General features: G+C 39.0%; 6 protein-coding genes across 6 annotated transcripts in view; 4 read left to right on the top strand and 2 right to left on the bottom strand.

Moving 5' to 3' along the window:
• Nucleotides 1-3230: 3230 nt before the first annotated feature.
• Nucleotides 3231-5602, bottom strand: LOC306866571 (piggyBac transposable element-derived protein 4-like; the record flags this gene model as incomplete). Its single annotated transcript, XM_079411832.1, has 3 exons — nucleotides 3231-3662; nucleotides 3784-4792; nucleotides 5460-5602. The coding sequence occupies 3 exons, from the start codon at nucleotides 5600-5602 to the stop codon at nucleotides 3231-3233; spliced, it is 1584 nt and encodes a 527-aa protein (XP_079267958.1).
• Nucleotides 5603-11336: 5734 nt separating this feature from the next.
• On the top strand, nucleotides 11337-11960 carry LOC306866678 (histone H1-like; the record flags this gene model as incomplete). Its single annotated transcript, XM_079411960.1, has 1 exon — nucleotides 11337-11960. One exon carries the CDS (start codon nucleotides 11337-11339, stop codon nucleotides 11958-11960), a length of 624 nt encoding a protein of 207 aa, XP_079268086.1.
• A 514-nt stretch (nucleotides 11961-12474) lies between these two features.
• Nucleotides 12475-12861, top strand: LOC306866688 (histone H2A-like; the record flags this gene model as incomplete). Its single annotated transcript, XM_079411970.1, has 1 exon — nucleotides 12475-12861. One exon carries the CDS (start codon nucleotides 12475-12477, stop codon nucleotides 12859-12861), a length of 387 nt encoding a protein of 128 aa, XP_079268096.1.
• A 628-nt stretch (nucleotides 12862-13489) lies between these two features.
• LOC306866681 (histone H3.2) lies at nucleotides 13490-14348 on the top strand. The gene has a single exon (XM_079411963.1). The coding sequence runs from the start codon at nucleotides 13526-13528 to the stop codon at nucleotides 13934-13936; it is 411 nt and encodes a 136-aa protein (XP_079268089.1). The 5' UTR covers nucleotides 13490-13525; the 3' UTR covers nucleotides 13937-14348.
• On the top strand, nucleotides 14240-15611 carry LOC306866695 (histone H4). The gene has a single exon (XM_079411977.1). The coding sequence runs from the start codon at nucleotides 14838-14840 to the stop codon at nucleotides 15147-15149; it is 312 nt and encodes a 103-aa protein (XP_079268103.1). The 5' UTR covers nucleotides 14240-14837; the 3' UTR covers nucleotides 15150-15611.
• Nucleotides 15612-16453: 842 nt separating this feature from the next.
• LOC306866671 (kinesin-like protein KIF15-A) overlaps nucleotides 16454-19471 on the bottom strand; it is a 60625-nt gene continuing 57607 nt past the window's right edge. The window contains exons 34-35 of the mRNA XM_079411952.1: nucleotides 19283-19414; nucleotides 16454-16737 (exon numbers count right to left, since the gene is read on the bottom strand). Coding sequence (XP_079268078.1) covers nucleotides 16675-16737; nucleotides 19283-19414 — 195 coding nt within the window. The 3' untranslated portion in view covers nucleotides 16454-16674. The remainder of the gene's footprint in view (nucleotides 16738-19282; nucleotides 19415-19471) is intronic.

The raw sequence follows: 19471 nt of genomic DNA, 5'->3' as shown, positions 1-19471 counted from the left end.
TATATTCTCTATGTTCTATTTTGAATAAAATATTGACTCATGTGATTTGAAAATCTTTTAGTTTTCATTTTATTCAAATTTTAAAAACGTCCCAACATTTCTGGAACTCGGGTTGTAAACAAACAAACAAACAAACAAACAAACATGTATAGCAACTGTGCGAGTTTATGTTATCTGGTACAGCCTTACTGTTTTCTGGCATACGAAAGTTTCTTTCTTTTTCTTTCTTTCTTCTGGAAAAAATAAGAAAAACAATAATTTTTAGTATAAAAGTTAGAATAATACATCAGATATTTATCTGAACATTAAAAGAAGATCAAATTATAAATTATAGCAAATCAAAACTATGCATACACCGGCCATGGCATAAATGCTATTGCGTAGCCATTCATAAATGTGACCCTGGACCACAAAACCAGTCTTAAGTGTAAATTTTTCTAAATTGATATTTATACATCTGAAAGCTGAATAAATAAGCTTTCCATTGATGTATGGTTTGTTAGGATAGGACTATATTTGGCCGAGATACAACTATTTAAAAATCTGGAATCTGAGGGTGTAAAAAAATCAAAACATTGAGAAAATCACCTTTAAAGTTGTTCAAATGAAGTTCTTAGCAATGCATATTACTAATCAAAAATTAAGTTTTGATATATTCACGGTAAGAAATTTACAAATTATCTTCATGGAACATGATATTTAATTAATATCCTAATGATTTTTGGCATAAAAGAAAAATTTATAATTTTGACCCATACTTTTGGCTATTGCTGTAAATATACCCCAGCGACTTAAGACTGGTTTTGTGGTGCAGGGTCACAAAAAAAAAAAAAAACAAAAAAAAAAAAACCTTAGTCACATTGCTGTCCTCATCATTTAGAATGAACACTACTCTGACAACAGGCTATACACTTCACATAAAACAAATAAAAATAACATAACATGACATATAACATAAGAGCACTTACCTGAAGCCAACCACAGTTTGTCTGGGCAATGGTTGAGCAGAGCAGAGACGTAAACTGTGGACATAATCTTTTAATCAAAAGTTAATCATAATTTAACATATTCCATGGTGTTCCACAACTAAGCTAAGTATGGTTCTCATTGCTGTCATTTGTTTATTCTCATGTTTACTTGACTGCATGTTGTTTCCATATTCTTGTCAGGTTGGCAGTTTTTAATGTTATGGCCTATCAGTTTATAGATCTTCTCAAGATTTATGACTTATCATTTGGCGGCACCTCACATTTGTAGTGTAAGACACTTAATACTTAGTCTTTGTGTATGTGTGTGTGTGTGTGTGTGTTTGTGCATGTTTATGTGGTTTATGAGGACACAAATTTGTATAATGACTTGGGTATGACAGAGTTATTACAATATGAAGGTGGTTTATGAGGACACTGCCTATGTCCCCGTAATTCAAAAGGCTTAAAAAAACATACTAAATTGTGTTTTTTTGAAAATCTAAAAATGCACAAAGTCTCCTGTGAGGGCTAAGTTTAGGTGTAGGGCAATAGCACACACAGTTTGTTCAGTATAAAACCATTACGCCTATGGAGAGTCCCCATAAACCACAAAAACCAACGTGTGTGTGTGTGTGTATATGTGTGTGTGTGTGTGTGTGTGTGTGTGTCTGTGTGTTTATAGTTGCAACTAGTGTAAAGAAAATTAAGTCTTAATTAGTAGATTATTGGAACATGTATCAAAACTATTAAAACATTTTTTCTATTTTTTTCAATCTTGGGACGATGGCAGTGTATCTCAAAACCCCACTGACAATACTAGTTTATATTTAAAAATGTCCATGTAAAGATTGTCTTTAATTGTTAGGGAGTCTCATCCCTCTTTATAGATGTTTACTAATAACTCTGTCCCGTCAGTCCTGGATTGACATGTGGCTCACTTCTAAAGAATTATGCAACAATTCCTCTGACATTTTTCCTAACTATTCCATGACCATTAGTGTACCTCTACACACACCCATTTTCTAATGTGGATCAAGGCAAAACCAAAGCTGAGTATAACTGTCTGTGTTGAATGACCTATTACAGTTTTTTACATACTGTTCCCAAAATTCATCAAACTTACTGGTACACCAGCACACAGGCCTGTTGTTGCTGCCATCGGACCTCTTAAAATATCTCTTCTACACTAGAGATACTATGGATTTTGTCACTACTATACAATACTGTTATTTTATTTTCATTGTTAAATAATGTGATCATTATTTAATTGTATTATAAGAGTTATTAAACTTTGGCAAAGTGTGGCTGGAAGCAAAGTTTTCTCTACACTTTCCTCATAAACCTTTAAAACGAAAGGTGCTATATTGTACTTAACTTGTTTCAGGAGATTTATTATAACAAATTAATGGCTTACTCTATATCCTTTAGCATAAAAGGATCATCACAGAAGTGTTCTATCTATATCACACAATTGATTTATGTTATGTTCAAGAAATCGCTCATGTGAAAATCTAGAGTTATAGAAATATTTTTAATATTTTAACATGTTTGCGATATTCTTTGGGTCTTCACTAACATTGACATTGATCACTGAGTTTATGAATTTGGATTCAGATTGCTGTCCAATCAAAAAAAAATAAAACTGAATTTTTGTTAACTCTCCTTAATCCATGTTCTGCTTGGTCTAGAACATACCCCTTTATCTTTATGATTATATAAGTTGTCTAACTTGTGTTGTAAATTAACAACTTCTGTTTATCTGTCTATAGGCTGTATCTCTCTATCTACAGTGTCTATCTTTTTTATGTATGATTGATTGATTTATAATTGAATAGTGGTGCAGTACTGCCACATCCTGCAACAATATAATTTTGCTAGTTTTAGGGAAACTGACGCATTGTATAGCACCATTATTGTATCAAAAAATTGTGTTGCATTGTGTTTCTTCATTTTAGTTTATTTACAGCATAATGCATGACAATAAAAAATAAAAAATTATTTGGAAATCATTAAAATATTTTTGAAAGAAGTCTTCCCACCAAAGCTGAATTTATTTGATCAAGTAAGATGTAAATACAGTAACGTAGAGAAGTACTATAAATGCCATACATTTTCAGAAGCCATGACTACAGTCTTCATTGTGACGATCCTTCAGAAATCAACTCAATTATTATCAGTTATTATCGATAGCTTTTAACAATGTTGAAAATGGTTTCCACAAAACATAATAAGCAGGGAAAACTATGATCCATTTTAAAACAATCACAGACTTTTGTGCCATTCCTGGAAACAGTTTCTGTTCAACTGAAGACACAAGTGAACGTCGCAAGTCTGGCATTTCCAAGGTGTTTGTTGCTTCTTTCCATGCATGGCTTTGCAATGCACACAGATCCGGCGACCGACCGTAGCAATTCTTCTGATGTCTGAAGTCAGCTCAGCTCCTGGAACCGGCACATGGACTGTGCTAAACTGTTTTGGTGCTGCTTTCTGTGGCACGCCACAGAGCTCTGTAATAAGCTCTTCCATGAACTGATCGTGAGTCATGTTGCCGTGCAGCTCTTTGTGCAATATGAAAGCGTTGTTGGCGGCGATGTCCAAGAAGTGTAGGAAGATTTCTCTGTACCACTTCATGGTTTTGTGCTGTGCAGCGTAGTATTGCAACAGCTGATCGGACAGGTCAACACCCCCCATGTGCTGGTTGTATGCAGTCACAGGTGCAGGACATGGAAAAGACTTTGCCTTCCATGTGTGTTGTGCTTTGATTTTCCTTTTCACACGCTCTCCCCGTATAGCCAGCATGGATGGTGGAACAAACAGACACCACTTGCGTGTCCATCCACTTCACACACACAAGAGGCCCGTCCCGAATCCATCTGATGGATCCTCTGCTGGAGCTTCTGCTCAGTGAATTAGCTGCAGTCTTCGGGAAGTCTTTCCTCTGGTCTCTGTACGTCCCACAAGCACCAAACTTCAGAGCAAACAAGTCTGTGAAGAGCTTTGGAGTTGTGTAGAAATCATCCATGTACACGTGGTACCCAGAGCCCAAAACTTTACGGTCCAGGAGAGACATCACAGCATCATACGAAAGCCCACGGTCCGTGGGAAAGCTATTCTTGCCCGTGTAGACAGAGAAGTCCACAGTATATCCATTTGATGAGTCTGAAAGGATGAAAAACTTGAACTTTGTCAGCTTGGCCTTCAAGAATGGTGTCACTTCTCTCTTTGCTCTGCATGCCACCGATCTTTCATTCACAACCAGATTTCTTCTAGGATGATAGAAGGCTTTGCACGCAAGACGGATAGTGTCCATGAGGGGTTTGATCCTGAACAGACGGTCATGTTGGGCTGTGCCCCTCTTTCTGTCGTTCTCCTTGTCTGCGTCTGGGTGACTCATGTGCACATTCCATGAAATGGTGCGATATCTGTCCCTTGACATAACTGTGGCGGGCAAAGGCAGAGAGAAAGGGCTGCCCTGCCGCCAGTAGTCAGCGATGCAGCTCATCTTCATCGTGGCCATGTACAATACGAGTCCGATGTAGCGGTACAGCTCATCAACACTGACATCTGTCCACTTGTACTTGCGGCCCTTTGCAGCTGCTCTGGCAGCCTGAGCATTTGTGTTGTGGCACAGGTTTTCAACGGCGCTCTCTGTGAAAAACAGTTTGAAGAGACTCATGGGAGAGTGTGCGTCAGCAGTAGATAACTGCGGTCCAGGTTCCCGAGCAGGCAGGAATCTCAGAGTCTGTGGAGCCCGGTCAACATCCGTCTCTGCTTTCCATGAAAGAGTCCTGGCTCTCTTTGCAGCAGGCATCTTATTCTTACATCTGTAAAATAAATAAATAAATAAATGAGCATGGTGATAACATGAATCTTTAAAAGAAGCAATTTACAAACGTCTATACTTTACATTATGTAAGCATTGATATATATATATATGACAGTATACAAGCAACATTAAACTGTAAGACATAAAATGGCGGGTAAATGCCCACTTACTCGTTAAGTTTCTCAACTGAGTTGAAAACTGAAAGAGGCTTCCTTGTATGATGTCCAGGTGAAGGCATTTTCCTAAAGAAAAGTGCAAATTTGTAAACATTGAAGGTAACATACCAGTGCATGCATAAGTGATGGGCAATTAATGAATATATAGGCCTATAGAGACAGGCGTTATGTTGATGGGGCATCAATATCCATAGCCTAAAACACTTTCAAAACATTTCCTGAGCTGATATTTACAAACAGTTCAGCTGAAGAGGCAGTCAACACAAATCAAAAGTTAACCAAAAACTATACAAACATTCATTTTATCGTATGTCACATTAAAACGTTCACATGGTTACAACGTTTTGTTCGATATAATGAAGAAAAAAGGACAATGCATTTGCTAACTCAGTCTGGCAATAGGTCTGAAACAGCTTTAGGATCATGCCCTAACTAATAATAAGGAATATATGCGACTCTAGTAACTAATCGAAGTTATAAAGGACTTACTCGTTAGAAACTGTATCCTCCGCAGCATCAAAGCGCTCCTCGAAATGCAGGAGTTCATCATCAAGCTCTTCCTCTTCTTCTGAGGAAAAAGAGCATTCTTCTTCGCTGTCTGTGGTCGTCTGGAGAGCTTCCTCGTGTGCCATCGTGATTAAAAAGTCACTAAAGCTGAAGTTTGCTGCCAGTTTTATAGTACTGATAAGGGGCGTTACCATATGGCTGCATCAGATCATTATCATATGAATAGAGGTGCAGGTATCAGCATTAAAACATTACAACTAAAAGAAAATCAATCAAGCTTTGACCTTTTGTAAACATAATTTCATAACAGTTACTGGATTGTGTTTGTTTCTTCTACCCTTTGCAAGAGTCATATATCCTAGTGTTTTTAAAGCATTTTAACTCTAAAAGAGGCAAGACATCAGGATCTTATTAGGAGGCAAATAATACAAATCCGTGATTTATTTGTTTATTTATAAATTATATATATATATATTTATATATAATAGCCTATATATATATATATATATATATTTATTTTTATTTGGGTGAATAAAGCATAGTTTAGGTTACAAGCTATTATATACATTTCGACTTGTTTAACCTGCATTTTAGACATAAAAAATAAATAAAATAAATAAATGTATCGTTTTAATTTAAGTGTACTCATCCGTTCTCTGTTTTTTTTTTTTTTTTTTTAATCATTATTTATTTTATTTTATATTTTTTTTCGAAATAGCGCTAATTCTCGGCGAAACCTGAGCCGGTGAAGGGCTGCTGTTGGCGGGGAACTGCGAACCTCCGACCGCGTTTTACTCGTAGCTGAAAATATCGTGACTGACTCCATAACCTGCCGTAAACAAACTTTAGGCCTATACTGAGATTAGAGAACATAATTAAAAATCGAATTAAACTAAATTCAGTATTATATAACGAATAAAATCAGTTTATGTTATGCAAGGCAAAGCGTTTCTATCATGCGAAATGACCTCTGCTGATGCAGCTGACTGACATCTCCTTATGTTGCATTGCATATAATACAGGCTCATTTACAGCACAGTAACAAAATATATAAATTCAATAACTGTAGAGGACTCAAAAAACACGCGATCTGACTCAGCTGGGATTTTTTCTTCGGAGACAAGCTCAATATAGTGGTTGGGGAAAAAATAATCCAGCATTAAAAATGGCCCAGCAACTTAGTTAAAGAAAAACTACCCACCTGGGTAAAACATATTAAAAACAAGCCAATAAAATGACCCAACAGGCTGAACCCAGCATTTGGGTAAAAACAAACAAATACATAAATAAAAACATAATTTTTAGAGTTTCAAATGATGTCTTAGCCTACTCCTATCCTTATAACCGAAATTAAAATAATACCCCCCCCCCCCCCCCCCCCCCCCTTTTCACGCAAATATCTGTGATCGTGCCTGAGCCTCTCTCGCTACACATAACATTTAACATTTCATATATAACATTTTAAAATAGCCATAAAAAATGCCTATGTGAATTGCTCGAGCTTACAAAATTACACCAAACGATCACAATAAGCCCAGGCATCCCCTCAGAAGAAACCAGGACAGAAATGGTCGAAAGCAGACAGAAGAGACGGATTAAAGCACCAGGTGTGAACGGGAATGTGTCTCCCTCTTCTATTGTGATCCGATCGAAGTGATGGGTAATTAATGGATATATAGGCCTATAGAGACGCACTTTATATCTGCTGATGGGGCATCAACATCCATATATAAAGCACTTTCAAAACATTTGCACCTAAGCAGATATATTTACAAACACATTAGCTTCTGCTGAAGAGGCAGCCAACACAAATCAAAAGTTAACCAGAACTAATAGTCTAAACAATCATTGTATATTTATTACATTAACGTTTTACAACGTTTTATAAGACAGGTCGATATAATGAAGAAAAAAAGGACAATGCATTTGAGTCATAATAGGCAAACTATCTGATTTCAGTCTGGCAATAGGTCTGAAACAGCTTATGATCATGCCCTAATAACTAAAGTGCAACTACTACAACTAATCGAAGTTAGAATAAATGACTTCATTATCCTCAGCAGTAATGTTAATTTTGTCAGCTTTTCAATTTAGTCCTGTGTTAAATGTCCTTGTGAGTTGTTTTTTTTTATCATATTTAGTCAACCTTATCATATTAAGTTTTAGTCAACTTATTTATTATTTATATATATATATATATATATATATAGTCATAGTTGTTTATTGACCCTATTATCTGACCGAGCAGTGGACAGCCTTGCTGCGGCACCTGGGGAGCAGGTGGGGGTTCGGTTCTTGCTCAAGGGTCTCACCTCAGTCGTGGTATTGAAGGTGGAAGAGAGCGCTGCTTATTCACTCCAAACTCAAAATGGTTTGATAATTGAGACTGTTTAGGTTTTTGAGGGATTAAAAATAGGGCTTTTTATCATTTTAATTGTTTTTATCATTGTAGGGTGGTTGTGTCTACACACTGCCAAGACACATTTATATGCAAATGAAGATGTTTGGCCTCCAATGTCTCCTTTAAAATTTAAATATTACAATCTTAATTCAAGTGATGAAGGATTTGAAAGTCCGACAGTAATCGGTGTTGAGCACTACTGTAAGGTTAACCCTGTCTGCTTTACATGTTTGAAAGTGATTAACAGTTGAAAACATTAGGAATTTAGAAAAGTAATCAAAAAGTAATCAGTTACATTACTTTAATAAAGCAATTGAAAAGTTACACTGTTACATTTTAAGTAGGGTAACTTGTAATCTAAAAACTATTAAATTTCCAAAGTAACCTTCCCAACACAGAAGATATATTTTAGTAGCATATCTATTGCCAAGTATAATAAATGCTATCAACTAGCACTGCATTATTCAGAATCAAATGTTCATGTGAATCAACATCAGAATAGCTGGATTCTTGCACGTCGACGACTCGTAAGTTAGTACTTCTAGGCCGTTTCAGACTTTCTGCACGAAAGCGCTTTCCGCTTCGAGTTGCCTATAAATGAAACATACACTGCATGAGAATGTTTAAATCTCGTTCCTGACCACATCACTGTCTTTACTGGATGTTTGTAGGGAATATAAAGACAATCTGGCTGGGGTCAGAATTCGGCACAACATGGGTTTTACGATAAATCATGAAAAATTTCTGCACGGTTAGTATTACCGTTTCCGTTTCATATTTTAATTATCATTAAAACCATATTCGGTTACCACAATTTGAACAACTGAGGATATAGATAAATAAATACTGCCCAGCATAAAGCACACACTGTAAAAAAAAATCTGTTAAATTTACTGTAAAATAAAGTAAGCAGCTTTAGTTGCTAGAATTTTACCGTGAAAAATTTGAGAACTATTTTGCTTAAGTCCACGAAGAAAAACCTACTAATTTATGCAAAGTCATTAAAAACATCAATCCAACTCAAATCTTTTGCAGATAACAACACACATAAATGCACGATTAAAATTAGTGAAGAGATTCTCACTGCAACAGTTAATCCACAGTTACTGCGTTTAAACAACGCAACATGCAGCATAACATCAGTATTTCTCTGTCCGTTCTTGACTTAAACAGAGGATCTACTCTCCAGTGCAATGGTGACCCACAAAACACAACAGGAAATTGACTCCAAAAACAGCATCACCAGCTTCTTATCACTATCCACTTTGACTTTATTTCTGTCATGTGTGTACAAAAGCTCTTACTGAGATTTTAGGTGTTGTACTTTCCAGAGGCGTCATGCCCATTCAAAGTGATGGACCAGATTTTTTGAGCCAAGTGGATTTTGAATGCAGCTTTCAAAAGACAAAAAACAGCCAATTTATATTTTCTATATTTGATACAGTCACACCGGTGTGATTTGTTTAATCATCCTCTGCTGTTTTATTTCAGTTGATTTCATCTAAGGCTGTGGCTGTAATTCAGTTGTAGTCTTGTTTCTTGTTCTTTCCTTCAGTGATTGTGTTTGTTAACAGCAGGTGTTCATCAGTGTCTGAATTCACTCATATGTTCTCAATCACTCTGTCTAGTGGACTATATAGTGAACTAATGTAGGAACTAGTGAATGAGGGTTTAGGGTTTGGTTTCAGACGCAGACTATGTGTGTCGACTCTGAGGCTACTTTCTCGAAAGAAAAGGTTAGATCTATTACAGTTATTCACTAGTAAGGAAACGTAGGCTACTGTTAATCATTTAATAGGTTTTTACTGTACCATTTTTACAGTCTTTTACCGTTAAAATCACAATCTTTTTTTACAGTGCATTTTTCAGAAACAGTCTCACGCGTGCACAGCACACAGACCCAACAAACACACAAATTATTAATTCATCCCCCGGAGCCTGTGAGGCATGCTGTTTTATGGATTCACACACTTTATCTGATGTTGGACTGTGTAACACAAACACTCGCTGACTGCAATGATAGAGCTTAGAAGAGCCAGAACACATCTACGTGCACCATTCATCCACATTTAAACCGAGAGGACAGTGAAACTGCTGTAAATACAGACTGATAATAATAATAATAATAATAAAAATCTGCTTTAAAACCCATCCACACAACTCGCTGTATAAATTTTACAAGAGCAACACTACTTTAAAAAAAAAAAAAAACAGCAAGATTTATTTGACAATCGCTCTGATGTCAAACACGTGGTCTGTAAAGTGCTGCTTCAAGTCAAACAAATACACTTGTGGTTTGTTAGGAAACGCAGCAGTTGTTCTGGGGCTTTATAGGTAAATATTTTGTTTACACAATTTTGCTAATTCAATACAATATTGTGTCTAATATATACCACAATATTAACCTATTATTGAATTGTTGTAAATAAATATCACATTTGCAACTGCTGGGAAAAACAAATGCTGGGAAATCACTTCATTTAACCCTAGAAGAGTGATTACTGATAGGCTGTCAAAAAAAAAATCACATTTTAGAGAAGAAGAAATCAAAAATAAAATCACCCTTCAAAGCTGCTACATAGTAACGACTTTCTACTTTGGGAACCTACTGTAAAGCTGATATAAAGCCACCCAGCTTTATATCAAGCCGATGTAAAGCTGCTTTGACACAGTTTGCATTGTTAAAAGCACTATACAAATAATATTGACTTGAGATGAAATGTAATGGAGCGAAACGTGCGATATTTGTCTTTTAAAAGTAGTGAAGTTATAAAGTCTTACATTTCCAGAAAAAGCGTTTGCTAAATGACTAAATGTACATGTGAGTTAAGTGCTGATACTCCAAAAGTGTACTTAAGTACAATACTCAAGTAAATGTACTTCATTACTGTGCACCTCTGATTATTAATATATCGTCTGCTGATCAGACATGAGTCACAGACTCGAAGCTTCCGGGTGTTTGTGCTTCAAGCTGCCCAAAACAACAGCTGTATGAAACAATACACACGCCCTTCACTGATGCTCATTACATTATATTCACTTTCAAACTGTTTCTGAAACACACAGAGGACGATTTTAATCTTTTATCAACTTTTCCACTTAAACAAGGCATTAGATTTACACGCGGCTTTGTTCCGTCGCTGATGCTCGCCTTGAGTTTGATCTGACCGGGGCACAACAAACATTTCTTCTTCGCGTATTTCAGTCTCCAAAGAAAGCCAAGAGCCTCTGCTTGGTGTTCGTTTCGTTTTTACTGCGTCAAACTGTTTTAATACTCGAGTTTACCCTTCAATGTAGGAGAAGAAAACACAAGCGCGAGGAGCTCGCAGAGGCGCGCAGACACAGAGCGGCGGGTTGAGTCTATAAGGTTCTCATGTGTTGTTTAAGAGCGCAGCGCTGCTGGTGTGACACTCATCTTTGAACTCAGTGTTTGAAAGAGTGTGAATCCGCTCGTATCAATGGCAGAAACCGCCCCAGCCCCGGCTCCTGTCGCTCCGCCGGCCAAAGCGCCCAAGAAGAAGTCCGCTGCTAAAGCCAAGAAAGCAGGTCCAGGCGTCGCTGAACTGATCGTCAAAGCCGTGTCCGCGTCCAAGGAGAAGAGCGGCGTGTCCCTCGCTGCGCTGAAGAAAGCTCTCGCCGCCGGCGGCTACGACGTGGAGAAGAACAACTCCCGCGTCAAGCTCGCCATCAAGAGCCTGGTGACTAAAGGCTCCCTGCTGCAGGTCAAAGGGACCGGCGCCTCCGGCTCCTTCAAGCTCAACAAGAAGCAAACCGAGACCAAGAAGAAGCCGGCCAAGAAAGCGGCTCCTAAAGCGAAGAAGCCCGCGGCCAAGAAACCCGCTGCTGCCAAGAAACCCAAGAGCGCAGCGGCAAAGAAGCCCGCCGCTAAGAAATCGCCCAAGAAGGCCAAGAAACCCGCCGCTGCAGCCGCTAAGAAGGCGACGAAGAGCCCCAAGAAGGCAAAGAAGCCGGCAGCGCCCAAGAAAGCAGCCAAGAGCCCCAAAAAAGCCAAGACTGCCAAACCCAAGGCGGCAAAGCCTAAAGCTGCCAAGCCTAAAAGGGCAGCTCCCAAGAAGAGATAAATATCTACTGTTTTATTCCCCAACGGCTCTTTTCAGAGCCAACCACTAACTCTAAAGAAAGAGCCTGTTTGACTATTATATTATTGTAAGACTGTATCTGAGTTTACCTCGAGTCGCAATGTTATATGTTGACTGAATATATAGGAAAGGAAAAGTTATTCACGCTTGTTGATATGAACAGCTTTAATGGCTCATTAATTAGGTTTAGAAATTAATGCTTTTTTGCATTGACTTTTATTTTCTTTTTTTAAAAAAGGTTTTATAAACTTCCCCTTTTTTATATCAACCCCCATCACAATTGTGTTCAGCTTAGTCTAAAATGCAGCACAATCTGAAAGCCAGTTGTGGAGGCGTGGCTTTGGCGGTGGGTGTTGGAGGGAAGTTCAGTGATTGGTTTAAAATATTACAAGACTCTAAACCAATGGGCGACTAGCAGGTTCCTTTAAATACAGTATAGCGAGGCTCCCAGATTTATCATTTCTGCATTACAAACGTAGGAGTTTCTTAATCGACAATGAGCGGAAGAGGTAAAACCGGTGGAAAGGCCAGAGCAAAGGCTAAGACTCGGTCCTCCAGAGCTGGGCTGCAGTTCCCCGTCGGTCGTGTTCACAGGCTTCTCCGCAAAGGTAACTACGCCGAGCGCGTCGGTGCCGGTGCTCCGGTTTATCTGGCCGCTGTGCTCGAGTATCTGACGGCTGAGATCCTGGAGTTGGCTGGAAACGCCGCTCGGGACAACAAGAAGACCCGTATCATCCCCCGTCACCTGCAGCTGGCGGTGCGTAACGACGAGGAGCTGAACAAACTCCTGGGCCGAGTGACCATCGCTCAGGGCGGCGTGCTGCCCAACATCCAGGCCGTGCTGCTGCCCAAGAAGACCGAGAAACCCGCCAAAACCAAATAAGCAGATTCCTGTTTCTCAAACCCAAAGGCTCTTTTAAGAGCCACCCACTTCATCTACCAGAGAGCACTTTTCTGTTCGTTTCATCAGTAACTACACATCATGCATAATACCAGAGAAGAAATAGTTATTAACTAAATATATTACAACCGTTGTGTTTCGATAATTACTAACACCATCAACAGCTGAAGATTAAAACAAATAATAAATTAATATTTCATAATGAATACATTAAACCTTACTGCTCCGGGTGTGTGTGTGTGCATTTGTTCACTACTCACTGCTGTGTGTGTGCACTTGGATGGGTTAAACGCAGAGCACCAATTTCGAGTATGGGTCACCATACTTGACAATACGTCACGACTTTTACTATGAAATCTGTAAAGATTGTGTTTGAGGTTTAAACAAAGACTAATAAATCCCTGAAAGGGACTTTTGCCGCCTAAAGTAATAAACAGGACAAAGCACACAAACGGCCCCGTTCGCAAACAGAAGCTGCGCAGTCATTGGCTAGCATTTTTGCGCAGACGTCACACATCAGCCAATCATAAGCCTCCGCCCCTTTATGACGCCATAAGCTCGTGGCCGTATGATGCTTTAAAAGCAGACGCGTAAGAGATAAAGCGACATTTTCTACGTAGAACGGAGGAAGAAGTGCATCGCAGCGATGGCAAGAACCAAGCAGACCGCTCGTAAATCCACCGGCGGCAAAGCCCCGAGGAAGCAGCTCGCTACCAAAGCCGCCCGTAAGAGCGCACCGGCCACCGGCGGCGTCAAGAAGCCTCATCGCTACAGGCCCGGCACCGTGGCTCTGCGAGAGATCCGTCGCTATCAGAAGTCCACCGAGCTGCTGATCCGCAAGCTGCCCTTCCAGCGTCTGGTGCGAGAAATCGCTCAGGACTTCAAGACGGACCTGCGCTTCCAGAGCTCCGCTGTCATGGCCCTGCAGGAGGCCAGCGAGGCTTATTTGGTCGGTCTGTTTGAGGACACCAACCTGTGCGCCATCCACGCCAAGAGAGTCACCATCATGCCCAAAGACATCCAGCTGGCCCGCCGCATCCGTGGAGAGCGCGCTTAAACTCCTGGTTTCATAAGTCTTTAACCCCAAAGGCTCTTTTCAGAGCCACCTATATCACACTGAACGAGAGCGTTTCGACTGTAGCGCTAAATATAACGTAGAAGGTAACACTGCCTTAATCTTTTTTGGAAGTTTGTCTGTTTTAACGCTAGTTTTATTCGTTTAATTATTTTTAGTTTCCCGTTACTACAAGGAATGCACACGCTAAACGTTAAACACTTTTGCAATCGCACACTTCTATGAATAAAAAAATACACTCCAAGTGCAGTTTCATAAATGTAAGTTAATAATTCGTAAATTGTCAAAACTATCACTGGTTTAGTCATAGTTTTTACTTCGGTTTTGTTGTTACTGTAAATATGTAGGGAAATCAAGAGTGTATTAAGACGAGGATGATGACCTCGACTTTACCTCGACTAAAAACTAAAAACAAAAGAAAACTGAAAATATAATAAAATACCTAACTACGTAATGCTATTGTTGTTAGAAATTGCAACAATATAAAATAGAAATACATTTAAACTTGTAATTAAAACAATAAATGACAATCTCAAATGATGGAGGCTCTGGTCTAGACAGCCATAATGAATGATGATGATATGAAAGTCAAAGCGTCTGTCAAATTCATGTAAACATTATGTAGATATGATCTTATATGAATCATTGCCAGATTAGAAACCTTTTGAAACATTAAGTTTCATACGAGAAACAGGACAGACATTGTTAGATCAAGGTTGGGGTTACAAACCATATTATTTCCTGCTCTAAACAGCGGGGGTGGGGGTGCGCGCCAAGTGACCGGGGCTGGTTTCAGTTAGGTCCTGTAAGCAAATGTAAAAGGCCTACCGGAGCATGTAGCGGCACACATTAGTCTTCGTTTTGTAGAAGAAGTATCTTAGCCATGTCTGGAAGAGGTAAAGGAGGTAAAGGACTCGGGAAAGGAGGCGCTAAGCGGCACAGGAAGGTTTTGCGGGATAACATCCAGGGCATCACCAAACCCGCCATCCGTCGTCTCGCTCGCCGCGGCGGAGTCAAGCGTATCTCCGGTCTGATCTACGAGGAGACCCGCGGTGTGCTGAAGGTGTTCCTGGAGAACGTGATCCGCGATGCCGTTACCTACACCGAGCACGCCAAGAGAAAGACCGTCACCGCCATGGACGTCGTGTACGCTCTGAAACGACAGGGACGCACTCTGTACGGCTTCGGAGGATAAACACGTCCGTATTACCAGAAACACAACGGCTCTTTTAAGAGCCACCCACACTGTTACACAAAGAGTTGAAGTAATGTTATTGTTTTATGCTTTCGGTGAAAAACTGATAAGACTCACGTGAATTAATATTTTATACACAAGCGAAACTGTTGGTCTATTTACTGTAACATTAAGTATTTCCATATTTTAAAGTCGAAAACTGATTCTCTAAATTGGAGCTAGTAACGTTGTGTTTCCTTCAAAGCTACACAGAATGAGAGCATATTTATTTTTGTATTACATGGCATTTTCGTTTACTTTGCCATCTGATTGTTCTCTTTAGTTTTTAAATCAATTCAGTTCAATGATATTTAAGTTGGAGCAGAAATTAAATTGGCAGAACAGTAGAGAAAAACAAAGCATCTAATCCTCATTGCTCTCCTTTCTACTCTGTTGATTTGTATACTCCTTAATAAATTCATTCACTTTAATATTGTCATTTGTTTTATATAAAACAAACAAAAAAAAGAGCGGGAATTGATACAAAGCAAGCTTCATATCGGCTGATGCCGTTCAAACACGGAGCGGTGGGCGGGGCTATGTATTCACCGCCTGTGATTGGCTCTCGTTCCGATCTGGATACTTCGAGTCGTCCAATCACATATGAGTTTTGAAAACTTCAGCTTCTCTACAATAGCAATACACTCTGTAAGATATTACTTCTGTACTCCTCTGCAGTACATCTTTCAGGAATTACAAATTTTATATTACTGGCCGCTTTTGTCAGGGTGTCTAGTTCACACAAATTTCTCTCTTTTGAACCATGTACTCTTAAATCACATGGAATAAAGCTATACTCTTTCTAGCCTATATCTCTAAGGTCACTTCAGTTAACTACTGTAAAAGTATATAATTGCTAACTATTTCCTAAACTTGTATGTAACATATAACATTACAGACCTTTCAAAGCAGAGGCGGCGAGGTAAATTGTAATAGTTCCAGTTGTTCCAGTGAGCAACAAGACAACTTTACACATCCTCAATATTAGCAGCCTTCTCGCATCACTGCACATTTGAAGCTGAACACTTTAAATTGTCACATCTCACTACAGTAAAGCAGTGCCTCTGTACACACTGTGACACTAGCAAGGTTAAGAGATGAGTTTCTGGTCAACTCAAAATGACCAGAAACAGATTAAAAAAAGATGATAATTGGGACTTCCATGCATGTGGCTGCATGGCTCTGTCAATTAAAGAGCCCCACAGACACACACACACACAGACACATAACTTGTCTCCTCGAAAATAGTAGGTACACCTTTTTTTTGAAGTTGCTTTAATTTCATAAAAAAATAATTACAATTAATAAATTGTATACAAAGAGCTAACATTTAGAACAGAAAAGGGAATTTAAAAAATCAAATCAAAATTGATAATGACACAATCAAACATAAAAATAAACAGACAAATCCAAAATTTTCATTAAAACATTTAAAATAATGGAATCTAATTTAGTTTTAAGGTCAAGCGTGTTCAGGGCGAGTATGTTATAGGCCTGTGTTGTTAGGACTTTCTTCCATGTGAAGACATTGCCTGAGTTTGCCATTCTCCTGAAAACACAAAGACAGATTTGATAACATCCCAGAACAGCAAGTCATTAGATTGCCAAATCGTCCCCCATATTGGGAGCATGAATGAGTTAAGAGAGATGCTTTAACAGTCACTTCTACTTGAATCAGCTAAAAAAAAACAAAAAGTCTACAGCTGAATGAATGGAAACAAATGGAACATTTATAATACGAGTCAATAACTTGTTCAGCCCGGGACACACCACGCCGACGGTCAGCTCTTAATCAGCACGAGTGAGAGCTCTGATTGGATGTTCAGTTTAGCGAACGAGTCAGTGCTCGAGAATTAAAGTGAAAGTGATGAGAACCAGTAAGTAAATGCAGGCGGCTCAGACAGAACACTGTTCTAATGATACGTGATCTTTCCCAGGCTTTCCAATATGTGAATACTTTCATTACATGAGCCGCTTAAAATGAAGAAAGTTATCAACACAACTGATATTCAAAATGGTAAGCTAGCACTGCTTTGAAACAAGGATATATGAGATCAACGCAGATATACGAAACAAACAGTTTCTCATTTTAAATGATAGATATACTAATAAAAGATATACTATAGATAAAGTAATTCCACTGAATGTGATCTGAAGAGCACCGTCCGGTTTACTCCACACTCTGATTGGTGTTTCTGATGAAGAACCAAAAGTTGTTTATCTTAAATTTAATGCTGTATATTGAGCAGTTTTATACGAGTTTCACAACATTTGTCGGCGAGTCGCCTCGCTTTTTCGCATCACGCTCCGTGTGAAACGACCTTTATAGTTGTAGTCTGAGCAGTGTGTTCAAGCACAGCTTTTTGTTCTGATGCTGCCGACGTGAGGCGACAACGCCGTCGGCTTTTGTCGCCTCTAGTTCTGTGAAGTCGGTTTGGTGTGTCCCAGCCTCAACACCCACATTATCAGCCAAAACTGCAACCAAGCACTTTCTGTAGTCTGTGACTAAATAAACCCAAATGTCATCAATTGTTGCTTCCAACCTGTAAGCTTTTTTTCTGTAGAACGAGGTATTTTAAAATGTCTCTTAGAATTAATATGGTTTTAAGTTGTTTTGGAAAAAATGTTTCTTTTGTGAAATGTTTTGGGGTAAACAAGCTTACAGATAAACTCTAGGGCCTTCTACACACTGCACAATTGTATCAATCCTATAAGATCACACTGCGACATGGATCTAATAAACTTGGCTACGACGTGTGTGTAAACTGTATGATGATGATACCTATTGGCTCGTATGATATGACATGTTACTATAGAAGAATAAAACGTCATCAGCATGCGCTAATGGTGAGCAAGATAAATCACTCTTTAGCAGTTGTAGTTTTGGATTCGTAGCAGCAAACGATGATCATACTGTATCGTAGGCTATCTTTGGTCGCAAGACCGTGACAACGGCCGTCTTTGAACCTCTCACTGTACGACACAGGAGCCACGATCACAGAAATCACTACAATTGTTTCACGATGACAATCTTTCATCAAAATCTTGCAGTGTCTCTCGGGCTTTACATATTTAATACAATGATATCACAGGGTCCCAATTTGTCCTGGGCCCATATTCACAAAACATCTTAAGGCTAAACGCAGCCCATAACTCGCCGATTTAGGAGAAAATCTTAAAAATAATGGGTGTGTCAGTCCTAAAATTAGGACTCCTAAATTTCAGCTTTAAGAGTATTTCACAAAGCATTTTAGCACTAAAACTAGCTCCTAAATCTGTGAAAGGTTAGAAGTGAAGAGGACTAAAACTGCCAGCAACAGCCATTTTTGGATTGTTTGTTCAGAGGCAGATTAATCACAAACGTTTTAGAAACATTTGATGATAACGACCTAAAGGCACCACCTTTGGTTTTGGAGGTTAATCCCAACTCCAAATTTTCCTTTGATTATATCCGTTTTCATTAACCAGCTGGGCAATAAATAACAGCTGTTCTTGCGTCCAGTTTATTTTATTTTTTTACATTTGCATTTATTATCAGCCATGATTATTCTACTCCGTTAATTAAAAGGCTGTTCATATGCATATCCGCTAATTGTTTATGAGAAGCACACATGTAAGAGGCTGACAGTTAGCTGAACATATACTTGTTTAATTAGTGACAATTAGGCCAAAGTATATTTTTTTTACACGTACGTTAGCGCACAGCCTTGCAAAGTATACTTAATTCGACTCGTACGCTGACGTTCGACACATGCACTTTGCGCCAAATTGCAATACCTCTCCTGGCCTAACGGGACCAGTGTTTGCGCAATCTCTCGCCACGAGTTAAAACCCATATAAATATCTTTGTATAACTGTAGCATGAAAGAATACAATTGAGGATATTTTCGAACCTCTTCGAACAATCTCTCGTCTATGTAGGCCGAATTCTGGTTTGTTCTGTTTATGCAGTTTTTCTTCGGCTACCCTGTGAATCGATATCCCACCGGCAGGGTTTAAGTGTAGCAAGTGTAGCTGCCAATTTAAGTGTAATGATTTTTCCTATTTAACCGTGTACAACCTTCTCAAACCGGAGACTGTATGTTCATACTGACCTCCTGTAGTCTGGTGATCTCCTTTTTCAGTTTGACCAGGTACTCGATCTTCTGCTTGGGGTTCTGATGACCCAACAGTTTTCCATTCTCCTCGGTCAGATGGTCCACCTGCTTTCTCAGAACCTCGATTTCCTGCAAGACACCACTAGGGTTAAAATGAAGGAGTTTACATTTACATGCACTTAAAGG

The sequence above is a fragment of the Barbus barbus genome, assembly GCF_936440315.1.
Source record: "Barbus barbus genome assembly, chromosome: 48".
Taxonomy (NCBI): domain Eukaryota; kingdom Metazoa; phylum Chordata; class Actinopteri; order Cypriniformes; family Cyprinidae; genus Barbus; species Barbus barbus.
This window is presented reverse-complemented; position numbering and strand designations above follow the sequence as displayed.

Excerpts from the sequence above, each read along its gene's own strand:
- LOC306866681 (XM_079411963.1), top strand. The coding sequence starts at position 13,526 with ATGGCAAGAACCAAGCAGACCGCTCGTAAATCCACCGGCGGCAAAGCC.
- LOC306866695 (XM_079411977.1), top strand. The coding sequence starts at position 14,838 with ATGTCTGGAAGAGGTAAAGGAGGTAAAGGACTCGGGAAAGGAGGCGCT.